The sequence below is a fragment of the Grus americana genome, chromosome 5 (assembly GCF_028858705.1).
Source record: "Grus americana isolate bGruAme1 chromosome 5, bGruAme1.mat, whole genome shotgun sequence".
Taxonomy (NCBI): domain Eukaryota; kingdom Metazoa; phylum Chordata; class Aves; order Gruiformes; family Gruidae; genus Grus; species Grus americana.
This window is the reverse complement of record NC_072856.1, coordinates 42664186-42680881: the sequence shown is the minus strand read 5'-3', so window position 1 is coordinate 42680881 and position 16696 is coordinate 42664186. Positions and strand designations below refer to the sequence as shown.

The 16696-nt window shown below is 41.2% G+C and overlaps 1 protein-coding gene across 4 annotated transcripts in view; it reads right to left on the bottom strand.

The window, feature by feature from the left end:
- LOC129207397 (signal recognition particle subunit SRP54) overlaps nucleotides 1-16696 on the bottom strand; it is a 37139-nt gene that overhangs the window by 6914 nt on the left and 13529 nt on the right. For 2 of the 4 annotated variants that reach the window (XM_054828261.1, XM_054828260.1), the window contains 3 exons: nucleotides 16395-16565; nucleotides 15850-15945; nucleotides 14766-15219 (listed from right to left, as the gene is read on the bottom strand). In XM_054828261.1, coding sequence (XP_054684236.1) covers nucleotides 15128-15219; nucleotides 15850-15945; nucleotides 16395-16565 — 359 coding nt within the window. In that variant the 3' untranslated portion in view covers nucleotides 14766-15127. Of the gene's footprint in view, nucleotides 1-6414; nucleotides 6592-10701; nucleotides 10940-14765; nucleotides 15220-15849; nucleotides 15946-16394; nucleotides 16566-16696 lie in introns of those variants that run through there. The other 2 variants (XM_054828264.1, XM_054828262.1) reach the window with 2 other exon arrangements.

The window sequence follows — 16696 nt, the reverse complement described above, 5'->3', positions numbered from 1 at the left end:
GAATCAGCATGCGTGGTCCCTCTCCAAAGTGCCTGCACACTAAGGCATGCAGCACGGGGAGCAAACACGAGGAATTAGAGCTCTGTGTGCAGGGCTGGGACCTTGCCGGGATCCCAGAGATGCGGTAGACAGCTCGCATGAATGGAGTGCTGCAATGGAGGGATACGGGCTCTACAGGAAGGACAGGCGAGGAAGAAGAGGAGGGAGAGTTGCCCTTTGCATGATTATGGTGTGTTCACCACCACAGAGCAAGTACCGCAGTCTCCAGACAAATTGAGAGACTTACCCCAAGGAACTTCAGGAACATTTAGAAATGAATGGGCATACATAGACTATCCTCTTCACTAAGGAAAGAGGCTGTATCTCTTTAAAAAAATAAAATAAAACAAACAACAAGCCATGTAATAAAAAGGAGAAGGAGAAAAGTAGATTACAATCTCTTAAGAAAAAGCTGTAGGCTTTTGCTTTTGTGAAAAGGCAAACTCAAATTTCACAGGGAACTAAAACATGTTTACAGTTAACAGTCTTGTATTCAGGCAAGCTCTGTTATGTATTTCCCCCCAGTAAAAATGGCTATAGAGGTACTTTCCTTGTGGAAAGTAGCAATTATAACATCTCCTTTTATGAAATGAAACCCATTAGCTCCACTCACATATGCATTTCTAATTTGTTGCTAAAAGCTTTTGGTTACTATTTAATAGATATCTGTACAGGACAACCAATATTATTGTAAATAATACAGCTACAGAGACTAGCTGGGATAGCCTCAGCACGCGCATACCCAAGCTACTAGACTTCAGTGCTTTCCAAGCATAGCCTCCACAAATCAGTGCAGCAAGAAATCGTCTGTCAAGCCAGAAACTCAAGTTGGGCAGGCTGAGAAAATCCAGATGCTATATATCTTTGGCAGTGGGTATGGAAAATGTCCTGCCAAGTTAAAAGTGTAAGCAAAACCAGCTGCTATCCTGCTTGCACAAAAGCACCTCCAGCGCGTTGATTATGTGCTCAGTTGGCAGACAGGCTAACGACAATCATTTCGGAGTTTGTTTGGTTGAAGCAGTCAAGAAAAGTGTTGGAAAAGCTTGTTGCCACAGGTGCAAATAATGGCATGGACGAGGCTCTGCACAATCCTTCGTAACGAGGTGACGGGGTTAAGAAGCATTCACACAGCGTGCAGGACAAACAAGGGCCTGCTGTGCAGCCCTAAGCAAGAAGCTGTAAGAGCCCCCTTAACATTTAGGGATGAAAAGAGAAGCTGAACTTCAACGTGACAGAACTAACTCAGATACAGAATATTCTTGTGGTAACACAAGCGCAGGGAACATCTGAGGCTTGGCAGACACGGAGGTTCTGCCTATTTCTACTGTTCCCCCACCACAATTAAAAGCCAGTTTGGAATGTTACGAGCACTTCTAAGTTCAACTTCATGGAAACCTCTGCTTTCTGACAAAATGCATCTCAAGTCCATTCAGACACTTCTTCACCCCCTCCAGGCAAGGCTTTGCCAGTCCCCTCAATTTAAAAAATGAGCATTCTTTCAAATGTCTCAAAAAGCAATATAAAACCATGAGAGAAGCTACTTCACACAAATTCAACAGGAAAAAGGAGGTGTCTTGGAGAGGAAACAACCAAGAACAAGCAGGAACAAGGGAACACATCTTCCTTTTCCCATCTCCTTACTTCCCCAGGGTAAGTTCAGGCAGTTTCCCAGAGCACCTTGGAGCAGGAATGGCGAAGGTGAGGTGAGAAGAGAGGTACTGGAGAAAACCAGAACCATTCGGGTGATGCGAACAGGGCTGTTAGCAACTGCTCGGTACAAACTAACCCTACTCTGTGAAGCAGCTTCAATGCATTGAGTGATACTGAAAAATGGTACCCAGCTCAGGGCTTCTTCAGTAAGGACCACATACCCAGATACTGCATGTCAACCTCCTTTGGCCAGAGAAGCCTTAATGTTCAGTCTTTAATCAATGCAAGGGCACAGTCTTTCTTGACTGGAAACAAGGGGCAGCAGTATGAAACACAGGACGCTGATTTATTACAAGGGGACATTATTTCTCCTACCATCAGTCTCTTTAGTATATGTTTCTACAATGCTTCATTATACTATTCAGCTATCCTGACTTTATTTTGTTGTTTTAAATAGAAAACATAATGGTTATGACAATGGTTATGGTTTTTAAATTACAAAAATTCTTAATGTACGATTTGAATTCAAGTGCTGCATTTTAAGTAGGAATGAACATAGTGGATCCAACCATCGATAAACCCAAGAGGGTTTATCTGATTCAACAACAGAACATGATTTTGCTTCCTAATATGGGGCTGCTGAAGGGAACACACATATGCTGCCTTGAACTTCTGAGTGCACCGTGTTCCTCCATACAAACAATCCACATCTGCATTTCTTTTTGCCAGGTTTCAGTCCCTAATTAACACTTGAACTTCCCAAAGAACATAGGGTTGGGTTTTTTTGCCAGAGAAGAGGGTGAATGAGAAAAAGAATAATTTATTAAGAAAAAACAAATCATGTATTTGAGAGTCTAGATATACCACCAAATAAATACTTTTCCATTGTTTACTGTGCCAAAATACATTTTAAATTAGTTTAATTACTGACTGGTCATTGTTATAATGGGTCCTTCAGTGTATGCCACACATACCATCCTCCATCAAAAAACTTATATTATGAGCAGCTATTATTTTGTCATTAACTATTTTCCTCCCTGATCCCCATATTCATAAAAGAAAATCAGAGTTCGACAGTCCTCAAGAGAGGACTTTCTGCTATTTGAACTTAAGCTCCTTTCAACTACAGGATATCAAGGTAATCTTGCCATAAGAATGTGTTTCAATTTTTCTAATCACTCAAGGTTAATATAATTAAATCTCTTCTGGAGCTCAGTCACAGAGATGTTCTCAGGATGAATTCTAAGGTTATCGCCAACAGTTATATTGCTTACCATTGCTCTGCAAAGTATCATGCTCCACCTTCTGCCTACTCATGTCATAAGTGAATGCAACAGACCTTATAGCAAGTGGCCCTCCAGGGATAAACAGAAAGATTATCTTCTAGAACAGGTTAGAGACATTTAATTACTATAAAATAAAGTTTTTGTGGACAGAAGCAAAATGAGATTTACATATAAAGTGTAAGCACCTAATTTTAGGACAGAATAGAAGATTCAGTGAAAATTAAAGCATTTATGTTATTAAAGCATTTAAATTTTAATCTGAGAACATTCGGATAAAACGGAATGCTATTATCTAAAAAAGTTCAGAGAAAAATTTATTAAGCATACCCTGTGTTCTGGATTCAACTCACTCTTAAAAAAACCAACAAACCACCCACAAATCAAAACCCAACAGAATGGACACTTCAGTCCAAGAATGTTAATGAACTGAATGCTGACCTATAGAAGTATCAGAATTGTTGTTTTAAAGCAAAATTTAAGACCCAGTTCTTGTTGAGAATTTGTTTTGTTGCGAGTGGCAGCAGTCCATCACACTGACTGCTTTGGTTATCATATTACCAGGATATATACATGTTATTTTGCTTTGTAAGAAAGACATTATCATTGTCTGCTTAGGTCTGAAACACAATTAAACCAACGTAGTTACTGAAGGCGTTTCTTTACAACACGGCAAAATATTTGTTTCCCTTAAACTTGTTCAGAAGCTGCCAGGATGCCAATACCAGCTGAGCTTTGAAATTTCATGATGCAAAGTTTCTATTCAAAATACTAAATGTACTTTTTCTAAAAATAAATTGGACCAGAAACAGCTATTACTTGCAACATACTTTTTTGTATCCCAACTGAGATAACAAGTTTTAGACATGCTGGTCTCAGCAAACCGACTATTTAATTGCTTTTATAGAAATCCTACAATAAAAACATTTTTAAGGCAGCTGTTGGCTAAAACATCAAAGCTCAGCTTGGACTAACATTTCTTCAATTGACTGGCTCAGCTGGGTTACACGAAGCATGCAGCAGATAAGGTAAACTTCACTTAATGGCAACCCTTGGTCTAATCAAGTTTATTCTGTCAAGGTAAAAAGCAATGCATAATAAGGCATACTGTGCTCCACAATAAACTATTCTGGTTTGGAGGGTCTTTTTATTAAAAAGCGTAATAAAAATTAAGATTTCATAACCTATAAAAGGAGAATAAAGCAATCTTAACTGTGCCATACAATATACTTTTTGGTATTCAGAAAAAAAATCTGTATCAGAAAGCAGGAGAACAATCACACAGAATTCCTGGCTGTTGTGCATCTTTGAGAGGTCTTTAGTTAGGTGTCCATTTGTACAGCAGCATGCACATCTCTGGCCTCACAACACGTACGTCAAGGCTCCCGAGCCTTCCATCACTGCATCACAGCGGAACTCTTCTACTGAGAGGAAATGGCACACAAAAAGTGTATTATCTCTATATAGATCTGGTCCTCTGCTAATTATAGTTGGGGAAAAAAAAAAATATCTCTTCGTATGCATTTGTGGATATCTGACACAACCTGCAGAGTGGGGAACAGATCTGACTCTGAATATACTTGAATGCTACCATATTATTCAGCAAGTTTCACAGTTCTTCCATTTCTTTGAGTAGATCCTTACAGAGAAAAAAAATCCAACACCCAGCAAGGCAGCTTAAAATCTACTCACTGTTTGTAAGTATAGCACATTTATTTTCAATATATAAACTTCACGCATGTTTTTATACTGATGATATCCTACCTGCTCTCAGGCTGTTACTCTTCCTTGTGTACAAGGGCTGCCTAACAAGAAAGAGATAGTAGTGCCATCAATCCATCCAAGCTGAAATGCAGCAGCTTCACCTATGAATCACTAGGAACACCAATCCAAGCTTAATTCCCATAGTCTCATTGCAGCTCAGTCCTCAAAACACTTTTTTCTTTTTTCTTCAAGCTAAATTCATTTTACAAAGGGGAAAAAAAAGAACTGATTGACAGTCTTTCCCAAAGCAACCCCCTCATGGTTCACCGCTTCTTCAGAAGAGAATGAGCAGAAAGTCAAAGTCTTCATTGCAGTCCCTGCAACAAAGCCCTGCTCTCCCAGGAAAGAAATACAGGGCCTGCTACTGTACAGTAAATAGAGAGCTTCAACCACAACGTTTCTTAATCACAGACTCCCAAACAATGATGCAGAAGCCATTTCAACAGCAACGTCAAGTGGAAAACAGAGCACCGGTTTCCGTGCATGCAAAGACTCTTATCTGAAGCGTGGGAACACCGGCATCGGCCTCCACTGTGCCACCAGGCAGGACTACTTGCTGCACAACGCAGCGGCTCCCGGCCACTCGACCACACTCCAGCATGCCAGGAAGGTTCCGGCCAATTTCAGAGTCTCCAGCTCTAGCCCAAAACGGGCAACCAAGCCCAGAGAGGAGCAGGAAGGGAGCCCCGCCAGCAATCAGGGAATACGACTGCAGACCCACTTCACAGGGTAAGGATTGTCATAGGAGGGTAGAGAAAAGACTTGGCTGGGACACCAGTTCATAAAAGAAACATGAGACTGGGGATGTGGAGGGATGAAGAGATGGATGCGGATCTTCTCTGGGACTGACTGCCAGAGGGCCGGGAGGTGCTGCCGCCAGTGCTGGCACGCACATCCGCGAGCTTTGCAAATACACTATCGCTACAAAATAGATTGTCAGACACGCCAACAGAATAAAACAGATGATATATTTCATTTTCCCCTTAAGTATAGATCCAGAATCATTGACAAAAAGGAGAACGTATTTTAGCAGCTACAGCACACGCTATGGAAGACAGCTTTAATTGTTGAAACTCCACTTGAATTTGGACCAATAAATGGAGACTCCATTCACAGGTCGAGCAACATCTTAACAGCTTACAACACAGATGAACTTTACGTACATGGACTAGGCAGGTCCTTTAAAACCTGTTTTTCATATATCATGTATTACACTAGTTTTCCTTTGTTTCTGCAAGTCATCTGTTTCTTTCCCTTCTATACGCTTTTAATTATATCAAATTGTTGGTATGATAACACTAAATTATAGGTTCAACTCTCCACTGTCACCAAACATAAGGAAACAGATGCCTTCCCTGCACATTTTTTTAAACAACAGTATGAATCAAGGAGACACCAAGCAAATATTATTAGAGGGGGAAATGCTGGAGAGGACAGACTAGAACCGTGAAGAAATTAAACCCATTTCTAATTAATAGGGCTACTTTAGTGGAGGACTCCAGGATAAAACTTCTCAGGAATACTTCTCACAGATTTCTCAGTGCTTAGAGCCAATCAAATTAAGGGAATCTTTAATACTAAATACTAAATCAGATCTGTGACACAAAAATTAAAAGTATAAAATGTGGGTAGTTACCCAGTAAACTAGAAATAGCAATTTATCAGGTAAAATACCTACAGGATCTACAGGTGGCAACAGGTCTTTTTTCTCTTGTTCATCTTCCTCTTCATCTGTGCTATATTCTTCCATTGTTTCTCCACTTGCAAAATGAATAACCCTCCTTGGAATTTTCTTTTTCTTTCCTATGACACCCAGCTCCACATTCTCAAAGCCTCTATCTCCATTTGCAAGTTGCTATAAAGAAGAAAAAAGATAAATCATTATCTCAACTATATGCTTCTGGAACTGGAAAAGTTCTCCCTTAAAACACTTCATGAGACATTTAAAGTATTTTAGATTGATTAGCATATACAATGGCCTTTTGCAAGAGCTTGGCTGTAGGTGAAAGATAAGACTGAAACATTATTGTTTGCAGATACATAAAAACCAATCTCTTTGCTAAAAATAACAAAAAGGTAAGTGCCTTCACTTCAGCATGGACAGGTGGTATTAAAAACATCTATTCCGAAAAAGCACTGTGTTATGTAGGAGTTTCTTAGCAGGACACTTCTTTAAATTAATTTGATGAGCACATAAGTGTTAATATTTAAAAGTATCATTGGTTTCAGAATGAATATCTAGGGAAATTAATCAAGTAGTTCACAGGCTGTAGCCACTTCTTAGCAAGCTTAGGCACCTCTAGCGCAAAAGAGAACTGAATGAAGGGTAACTAAGCAGGCAGGCTCAAGCTTTAAAAAGATGCACCAAGGAATCTGTCTCTGTGGGCTTTCGTGAGCAATCACAACGTACTAATCACGATTAGTACAAGGGACCATGCTAAAAGAACAACACTTAGTTTTCTGGCTAAGGACATATAAAAAGAGAAGTACAATGTCTGGTTTTGTTCTTCCAGCAGCTGAATACTACAGTGCAGTCTTTGGGTCACAAGCATTAAAAAATATCCTTCCAGTTCAAAGGCCAATCGATAATTCTTTAGGTTAGTAACTCCTGTGGCCTGAGAATTTTAGTAAGGTTTTGTATCGTGTCTATCAAAACAGAGCCTTCACTTTGGTAGGGCTTTTAGATATTACTGCATCAAATGCATACAGCTGTTTTGAAAACATTTCTGTCATGCAGAGAAGGACACAGAAGTTAGGAAATGCCAGCCACATGTTTTTAACAGACCACAAAGGTTTTTAAAAATGCACGAGCTTATGCAATTTATAGCCATATTGTAAGGAATGAGACGTGCGTACATGTACACAGAATTCAGGTTGCATCAAATGGGCACGTTCCAATTTTCGACTTCTTGTCTGTGCAACCTTAACAGTCTGTACGTGTCACAAATCAAAATTATGAATAAAAATACGTATTTATCACATCATTGTAAGACATATCTTAATCGTTGCAAGCACAGCATCACCATTCCTGTCTCTTATGCTTAGCTTTAGAACACAAACGGGCTCGGTTAGCGGGGAAAGCCAGTGAGCACAGTAGAGATGGGCAGGAGGGGGCCATGGGGAGCAGAATGGCTTTCTTCATTCCAGGCACAGATTTTTCTCATGCTGGTAGAGTAGAGGGAGGGAAGGTAAAGATCACGTGCTGAGCTCCACAGCGTGGAGAGGGAGCACACACATTCATCGTCTCTCCCAGCCCTTGTACCACCGCTTCTCAAAACTGCAAGTCATTTCAGCTTCCCCTAGCATTTCGGGCATTTTCCTGGAGGAGCAGAGCAGAATGAAGGGGCATGAAAGTTTTCAATGGGGTAATTCAGCTGAAACGGCATTACATTTTCACGCAGAATACATTTTCATGTAGACAAACAAAACTGACTATCTAGGGCCCAGTGTGCTCTCTCTGCTGCCTATCAGTCTCGGGAACAGAGCAGGAGCAGAAGAGCAAAGCTACAAAAATACAAATGCTGAAAACAGCAAAGCAACCTAAGCACAGGGAGCGCTCCTTACTGCTGCTGTAAAAGCAGGCGCCACTTACTGCGACTCGGTTGTGTATTTTTTTGGAGCAAAGAGCACCACAGAATCAGCCTTTTATGAACATTTCAGTCTCCTTTATGGGCATCGTACAATGATGCCATTTTTCATGTTTAGTCACAGTGCTGAAGAGCACTATTTCTTGCAACACAGCATCACAAATATTACTGTGATTAATAACAGTAAGCAACACGAACCTCTCCCTAAAGTTCCTCTGAAGGCACAGTCTCTTCATCTGATTTTGGGTCGTTTAACTCAAATGCTTCAAATATTTTAACTTAGAAAAAATTGTAGTTACTATTTAAAGTTGAAAAAAACAGGTTTTAATTCCCTGCACACCCATCTCCACTTACACTACCTACATTAAGCAGCTCCGTGTAGCTGGTACTGGTACAAAGTTTCAGATAAATGCAGTTGTTCAAGACAGTAAGGATTCATCAAGAAATGATGAATCTGGTTCCCTCAGTAAACTGGTTTGGAGTCCTAAATTATTAAATAAAATAATATATATCAGCTGTTGCTTTCGTTATCACCTAGTCAACAAACCCGGATGCAGTTTTAGTCATCACAGTAACATTTGTCCTTTTTAATTTTTACATGCACAACATCAATAAAAGCCAACTCTCCAAGCTGCAAGCAGAAAGTTCAGCATTGGTAAATTTTATTTATCTTTCCAAAACTGTGGCAATGCAGATCTATTCTACAATTGTCAGCTAGGCTCACTTTATAGCTCAAATGTTACAGTATCTCCTGTTTGAGGCTTTACACTTTTGATCTTCCTTTACAAATTCCACCTTCTTTTCCAATTCAAGAAGTTGTTACAAACATCATTCTTTCAGTGCACGGCTCATCCCTCTCCAACACATTGTATGGGTCTTGAAAGACTCAGCATTTCTCTTAACCTCATGCCATAAAAGTATTTACTTTGGCTTCTATTGCAGCAACTATCAGACACAAAGGCCAGTCACCCTTGTGCTTTCGTCACACTAGCTAACGTTCTGAAGGTATTTGGTGAACACTGTAAAGCAACTTCCTTTTTTTTTTAGATGCCCTCTTGGAATTTTTCTTGGGTTTATGGCACCCACAGAAACCTTGCCTGTCATCTGAAGCTGCTGCTCCTTGTTTACTCTCTTTACACCTGCTCTCTTATCTCACCCTTTGGCCAGAAACAGAGAGCAAGCAACGCACATTTTGACAGTGTTGGTACAATACCCAGCACAATGGCATTTCAGTCCACAACCAAAATGCCAAAATAAATAAACTACAATTAAGGATGAGGTGTGCCAGGACACCTGCAGGTGAGCTAGGAGAGCTCACACAACAAATATTAGGTGATGCAATAACATAAAGTTTCATCAAGGAGAGGAAGAAGAAAAGCAAAAAGTAATAGGGAGAGCAGACTCTTCACTTTGGCATCTTTTAATCTGTTGGACTCGGGTATCTTTACAAGAGCTTATGACCCAAAATGCCAAAGTCTGTGATGTCCGCTCTCAGAAAGATGAGTAACTCGGTTTGCACAGATCTACTGACCTGATAGTGCTAGTTACTAGGAGGCTGGTAACAGTAAATGAGAAATATTTCTATTCATGCTATCTTGCCTGCCTTACTGATTTAATTTGTGTTACTTTTTTTGACTAGGGTTTTTTGGGAGGGTTGTTTGTTTTGGTGTTTTTTTCCGTATTGCTTTTCACCCTTGTGTTTCAACTGAAATTAAACATCACGATTCTTTCTGGAACAGAAAACAACCAAATAACACAGTGAGGGGACAACTGTAAGAAAAGACCCTCAGAACAAGAAGCTGTGGAAAGGCACATAAACGAGGGAAGGTGCAGTGCATAAAGCATTCAGCACGAAGCCGAGGCCACTGCCAGGGACATCTGTGGATGGGGTGGGAGAGCTCGCCAGGCTACACTGTCATTAAGAGCCCGTGTCCCTCACCACCTCCAGCACCTTCGCCAACTTGACAGCGCGGAGGGAAGCGGAAACCTGTCTCAATGCAATATTAATCAGGCTCGTTTGTAAGAGGCATTATCTGCCGGTGAACAGCAGACACCGGAGACATGTGTGCCCGCCGTGCTGACTGTAATTACAGAGCGCTGGAAGGACAGCCAGACTGATCTCCCACCACCTCCCCACACACTGCGGAGAACCGACCAGCGCCAGGGGCTTCCCCCAGCTCCCACGAACCGCCCGGGGGGGTCCAGGCCGCCGCCGCCACCCACACCCCGGCCGGACCCCAGCGCCGCCGCCCGCCCCACCGCGGCCCGAGGGGCCTCGCCCTTCTCCGGAAGCAGTCTCCTCCCGGGCCCCGCTGCCGGGTGACCCGGCCGGGAGGGACGGGGGAAGAGGCCGCTCCGCCGGCCCCGGCACCGCTCACCTGCTCAGGCTCCATGGCGCAGGCGGCAGCCGCGGGGCCGGCGGCGGGCGCGCAGTAGAGGGTGATGGCGGACAGCCCCTGCTCCATCCTCCCGCCCGCCGCGGCGCCGGGGGAGGGCGGCAGCGGGCCCGCCGCGGCCCAGGGAGGCGAGCAGCCGGGCGGCACCGCCCGTCACACCGCCCGTCGGGGCGGCGCTTGGAGCCCGCCGCGGCCTGCTGGGCCGCCGCCCGGTCCCCCTCCGCGCCCAGAGGGGTGGAGTGCCCCGTCGGGGCTGGCCGCGTCGTAAGCCGCGACCCGCCTCCCTGGTTTCTCTCCCAGCAGCAACCGGAGCCCGTGAGGAAGACGGGGAAGAGAGCAGAAGCAGCCCGGCTGGCAGGTACAGCCGTACCTACACACAGAGGGAAACATAACCCTTCTGCGAAGAGGGAAAACTCTGCGTGTTGTGGGAAGCACACACATCATCTTCCTAGACTATTGTAAAAATGTGCAAAACAGAGGAATATTTTGAGAAGCGCATGAAGTTACTTGACAGCATTTAAGTATCCCTCTCTCTTTCTTGAAGGGGCAGCTTGCCGAGCCTTCCTGTCCCTGGACTTAGCTGAGGCAATTCAAAGCATTTTAAAGGACAAGCCCCAGACAGAAAGAAATACAAACCAAGAGTGCCCTGGTCCCTGGCCTGGGTGAGAAAATAATGTTTATTCCCAGCAGGCAGGGAAAAGTATCTGTCAGATAATTGGTTTGCTCAACTGCTCCAGCGGAGAGCTGGGAGTCCATTCCCTCACTGCCTGAGCAAGGGGCCAGGCCTGACCTAGGCCACATCAGCCAGTGCCAACTACTTGTGAAAACCGCTGGAGGTGGAAGCATTTGAAACATCCTTTTTATGGGACTGAGGAGTAAGTAATTTTATTTTTTTTTTTAAAAAGTTGGAGCCAATGGCTGTAACATGTACTTACTTCAATCCTGTATCATTAAGAATAGTTTCCAAAGAATTACAGTCTGTAGCATAGATGGGCTCTTAGATGCTTTCTTAGTCATATTATCAAAGTCCCAGGTAAAGTATAGATGTACCAGATTTACAATTATACTAGCACAAGGCAGAAAATGTTCCCCTTATGAAAAGGGCTAACACACAGAATGTATTATTGAACGTATGATTACAGAAACATAGGAAAGAAAGATTAGAGCACTCTTTTAGATAGTACAGGACTGAGCATCTGCCTTGTATGTTAAAACAAAGAGGTATTACTTAAAAATGCAAAGAAACAACCAAATGTAAGGACACATAAATACCTCTTACCCTCAGTAGAGTCTACATTCTGTCTAGTATAAGGACTGGTTGAAATAGGGTAGCAGCTCTTAAAAAACAGCACCCAATCATCAACCAGCCAACTTGCTCTCCTTTGCCTCTACTGCAATGACAGCAGCTGTACAGTAATACTGAAGTTAATCTTTCACCTCCTAGAACAATTAGCATTTGCAACTTAAATTTGAAGTTTAGATTGAGCAAGCGTCAATATTGAAATTCTTGAGGAAAGGGAGACCGTTAAATAAACCCATGCCTGTTTCTTTCTATGGCTGTTTGTGTGTGCCCATAGTTAATTGTCCAGCTCCTATCTATTGACCATAACTGTTAGTAGGCTCTTCAGCAGAGAGGCTTTAGTTGCCCTAGCTGCAATGAGAGGATATTCATATTTGAATTGCTAAGGTCATCTTCTTTCTTGAAGAAGTAAAAAAATTCCATTAAACCTATTGTTCTAGCCCTATCAGTAGGATTTTCCTTAAAAATGCAGCAAACTGGTAAAGAATGCACAAACAATACATGATTATTTCACAGCTGATGAACATCTTCCAGTTTTACAGAACTGCCACCATCTTCCAAAAAAGTAAACATGCAACAGATACCTATTTCTGTATTAGCGTGCTGGATGTCAAAGCTTATTAACATCCTGTAACCAAAGAAAGGGTGACTGCAGGATGTCACCGATTTTGAAATAAGGGTGCATTTCTAAAACAGAAATAAAGAGCTGAGCTTGTTTTGTACATTACTCTTGTCCACTGCCTCCTTCTAGTGGCCTTCCCCGGGCACTACAATTACCTAACCCTTCCTTCCTGCAAGTTCAAGAAATTTCATTTAGCCATGTGTCCAAAACATCAGACAAATGTGTCTGAGCAGCAGCAACAGCTTTCAGTAAGATATACACAGGAAGATAGATCTCAGGCTTCTAATTATATCCAGTGAAGTTTGTTTCTCTGACTTTTCAGGCTTTGGGTATGCCAGAGAGCTTTTCTGTACAATGTGGTGAGATCTTGTGGAGGGTGAGTACAAGAAGCCTAATGCAAGAAAATGGTGCTGGGAGAGTTGTTACTCCTGGCACTTGCTGGCAGTGTTTTGTGTGGCCTCTCCTAGCTTGATACAATTCAGTCTCCCATTCGGAATACCAAATTGAAAAAAACCCAACACATATAACATGACAGCTTCTGCTCTCCTGCAACAACTTCAGGATTTTCTTCTATGCATTTTGCTCTGCAGAATCAACAAAAAAGCTTTATTGCCCACACTCCCTAAAACTGTTGTTCTATAAAGCTATGAAAGAATTTTATAGGTGCTCCTATACACATGAACTCTATCCTCAAGTGGCTCCAACATCAATCTATGTATTTTTTTTAATGTTGGGTTTTTTTTAAATTTGAGCTCTTCAGGCAATTATTCCAAGTAGACTCTGGCATGTTAAGGTAAGAGCAATATACTGCTATTTGTTGTTTCTAAGGTATATGCTGGCATAAACAACTGACACATACTTCAAAGGAAATGCTTTCTGAACTTGCTTCTGCCAACACACAGCTAGTGACAACTCTCTTCCTGTCTGGTAGCAGTAGTAGTAGTTTGGAAATGGTGAACTGAAGACTAAAACTAAATGTATGCAATGAATTGAAAATAGAGTTATTGTTGGTAACTTGATGGTCTGTGACTGAGCATGTCCAGAAGCACAGTGCTTCACTGTTCATCCTCAATATGCCTATTCATGTTCGATTTCCATCAAAACCATTCAACTTAACTATCCGTGCTCCCCTACCGACTGCTTCTCTTTGCTGCATGGTTTTATATATTGCATTGGTTTGTACTTCAAGAACTGAAAAATACTATAGAGTTTTAGTACACACACACACGACTTAAGTAGCTGAGGACAGCTCCCCCCCAAGCTAGTGATATGCAAGGACTCATTCTGTCATTACATTTAAAATACTAAGATCCAATTTAGCTGATCCTTTTACAGACTAATGCTATGCATAAAATGCAGTCCTGTAGGTAAACGGCATACCTGAAAATTTTTTAGCATCCTTCAACATTGAATACATCTACCACTAATCACACAGATACTTCCACATTATAAACTATGTTACAGCATACCTTATGTTTTATTAGCACAAGAGCACAGTTACCTATATAAGCTATTCACTGTCAGCTGTTTGAGCTGCCACCTTCTCAAAGAACTGGCTGACAGAGGGACACTTGTTTTGATTACTACATTTAATTTTTATCTTATTTAAGCGAGAGAGCTGGGTGTCCATTTACAACCCAAGCACTCTGCAGTATATTAAAATAAATGCATATCATACCCTCTTTCCTTAAGATAAAGGGTGAAAGATCTTACCATATTTACCAAGATGTATGTTGGTATTTCAAGGTTCATCTGGTCTACCCAGTTTCTGAAACTGCTTAGTTGGCAGCCTGGTATAAGATTATCTTCAGTATATAAGACAGCTTGGTATCTGCTTAACTGTACGGTTTTAGTCACTTCATTCTTTATGTACAGGGAAAAATGATAACATTCTTGAGAATAAAGTTTTATACAAAGCTGAGCACAGCACATCCACCTTCTAAAAATGCTCCAAGGAGAACACCTGAGCAGCAACAGCACATTTCAGATACTGAATTATTCTTACAGTATCCATGCCAAACATGAGTTACAACAGTCATTAGAAACAAACCAAACTAAGGAAATCTCACTACAAGCCAATAAAGGACAGTTACAAGAGAACTAAAGAAATAGGTCATTCCCTTGTTTATAACCACTTAAAGTTTATTTTACAGTATATTTGTGACATTTTATGTTACTATAACCAAAGATCAGGGTTGTTTACAAATATAATGGCTGCCATTTGATGTAAACAATTAAAAAGTGTCTCTAAATATTAAAATTTTACATGATCTTGTATTATTAAATTGAATTACTCTTTGTGCCATCAGGTATTAGTGGAGAGGAACTAATTTAAGCAAAAATAGTTTTCAGAAATTAGATGTAGAAACTGAGAAGCCTGAATAAGATTTCAAAAGACCACTCCTCCATCACTGCAAAAAGGAAGAATGCAACTTCAGTGAATTTGCTATGAAGAGTCAACCAAGTCCATTTTTATTAAGGCTTCTTTACATATTATTGAATCCCATCATGCCTTTCATATTCCCAGCAGCACCTTGTTGAAATTGTCTCATCATTGACTGCAATCCTGCCATGCCACCTGCAGAAAATAAGTGAGAACATGGCTGTGTTAATTAACTCTGAAGCACAGCTATCTTGCTTCTGAGGCCTCATTACAACACACACACTGTTTCAGTAACATGCAAAAGCTCAAGACTGTCAAGCCAGGTTTAAATGGCTAATGAATGGACAACTGAGTATTACAGAAAGGTCACAAAACACCAGGCTTAAAGTAGGTTTTAAGACAACCTGTGCATTAGGATCTAGACAAAATAACCTTGAAGGAATGACCATTATCAATTAGTGAGGTTCCAGTATAGGAGTCTTTACTACAGTTAAATTGACAAAAGCAGCTTTGAGGCAGAGCTTGGAAGGAACTTTAGGAATAGATTTGCTTTACCACAGTCATGTTTCAAGTCATCACTATTTTAGACACCACTCCAACTGCTCATTGAGAGCCGAATCCAAATGAAGAGACCAGATTAAGCACTGGTAAGTGCAAAGCATTCATAACATATGGATTAAACTTTATGATTCTTGTTAGAAAACCTAGAAATACTTAATACTGATACATAATACACACATTCTCACACCACCTGCCTCACTTTATATTTCACATGCTCCACCATAATTGGTAATCCTCTCGAAGCTGTAAAAAGCCAGCACATACCCATATGATGAAGAACTCTTGGATCCATCATCTTTGCCATCTGTTGGTTCAGTTTGGCCAACTGAGATGGGTTTACATTCTTTGACATATCACCGCCTAAAAAAATGAAAGAAGCAATTATAAAGTGAATTAATATATGGGGGTAAAAATAAATCAGAATTTTACCTCCTAATTCTAGATCCAAATCCATGATCAAAAGTTACTACAGCAGCCACTTAAAAGCATGTAAGGATCAACAGTCCCTGTGCCCCACATAACAGTACATAAGTTAGTGTCAGTATTGTAGTAGTAATGAACTCTCCATTGATAAAACCAGGAATACAGTAGATTTCACTGCTAAGTTACACAGTGTCATGAAGAACAGTGCAGCTCTTACCAGTTACATAAAAGAGCTTTCAAACATCATGAAAATGAGTGAAATGCAACTCAATTTCTTTCCTCCCAACACCTCATCTACGTTTTGACATTTCCTCTGTGTGCACACATCAAGTGACCTCCCCACTGAGTTAATAAACATTTGGGTTTGGGTTTTTTTTTTTTTTTACCTTTGAAAAGCCCTTTGATGCCTCCCATCTTTTTCACCATCTGTGCAAACTTAGTGTATTGGGTCAAAAGCTCCTGAACATCTCTGGTAGAAACACCCGAACCTCTTGCTACTCTTTGGATTCTTCCTGGCTGCTTACTGAAAACTTTGGCACCATCTGTACTGTCAAGTTCTGCAAATATGTTGTGGAAAAGAAAAAAATCCATTCAGTTAGACCTTAAAATCTGTTACAGTTGGTAGCAAACTTGTTCTCATTACTGCTGATAATTTAGTTTTGAGCCAGAAAACAAAGAAGTAGTTTTA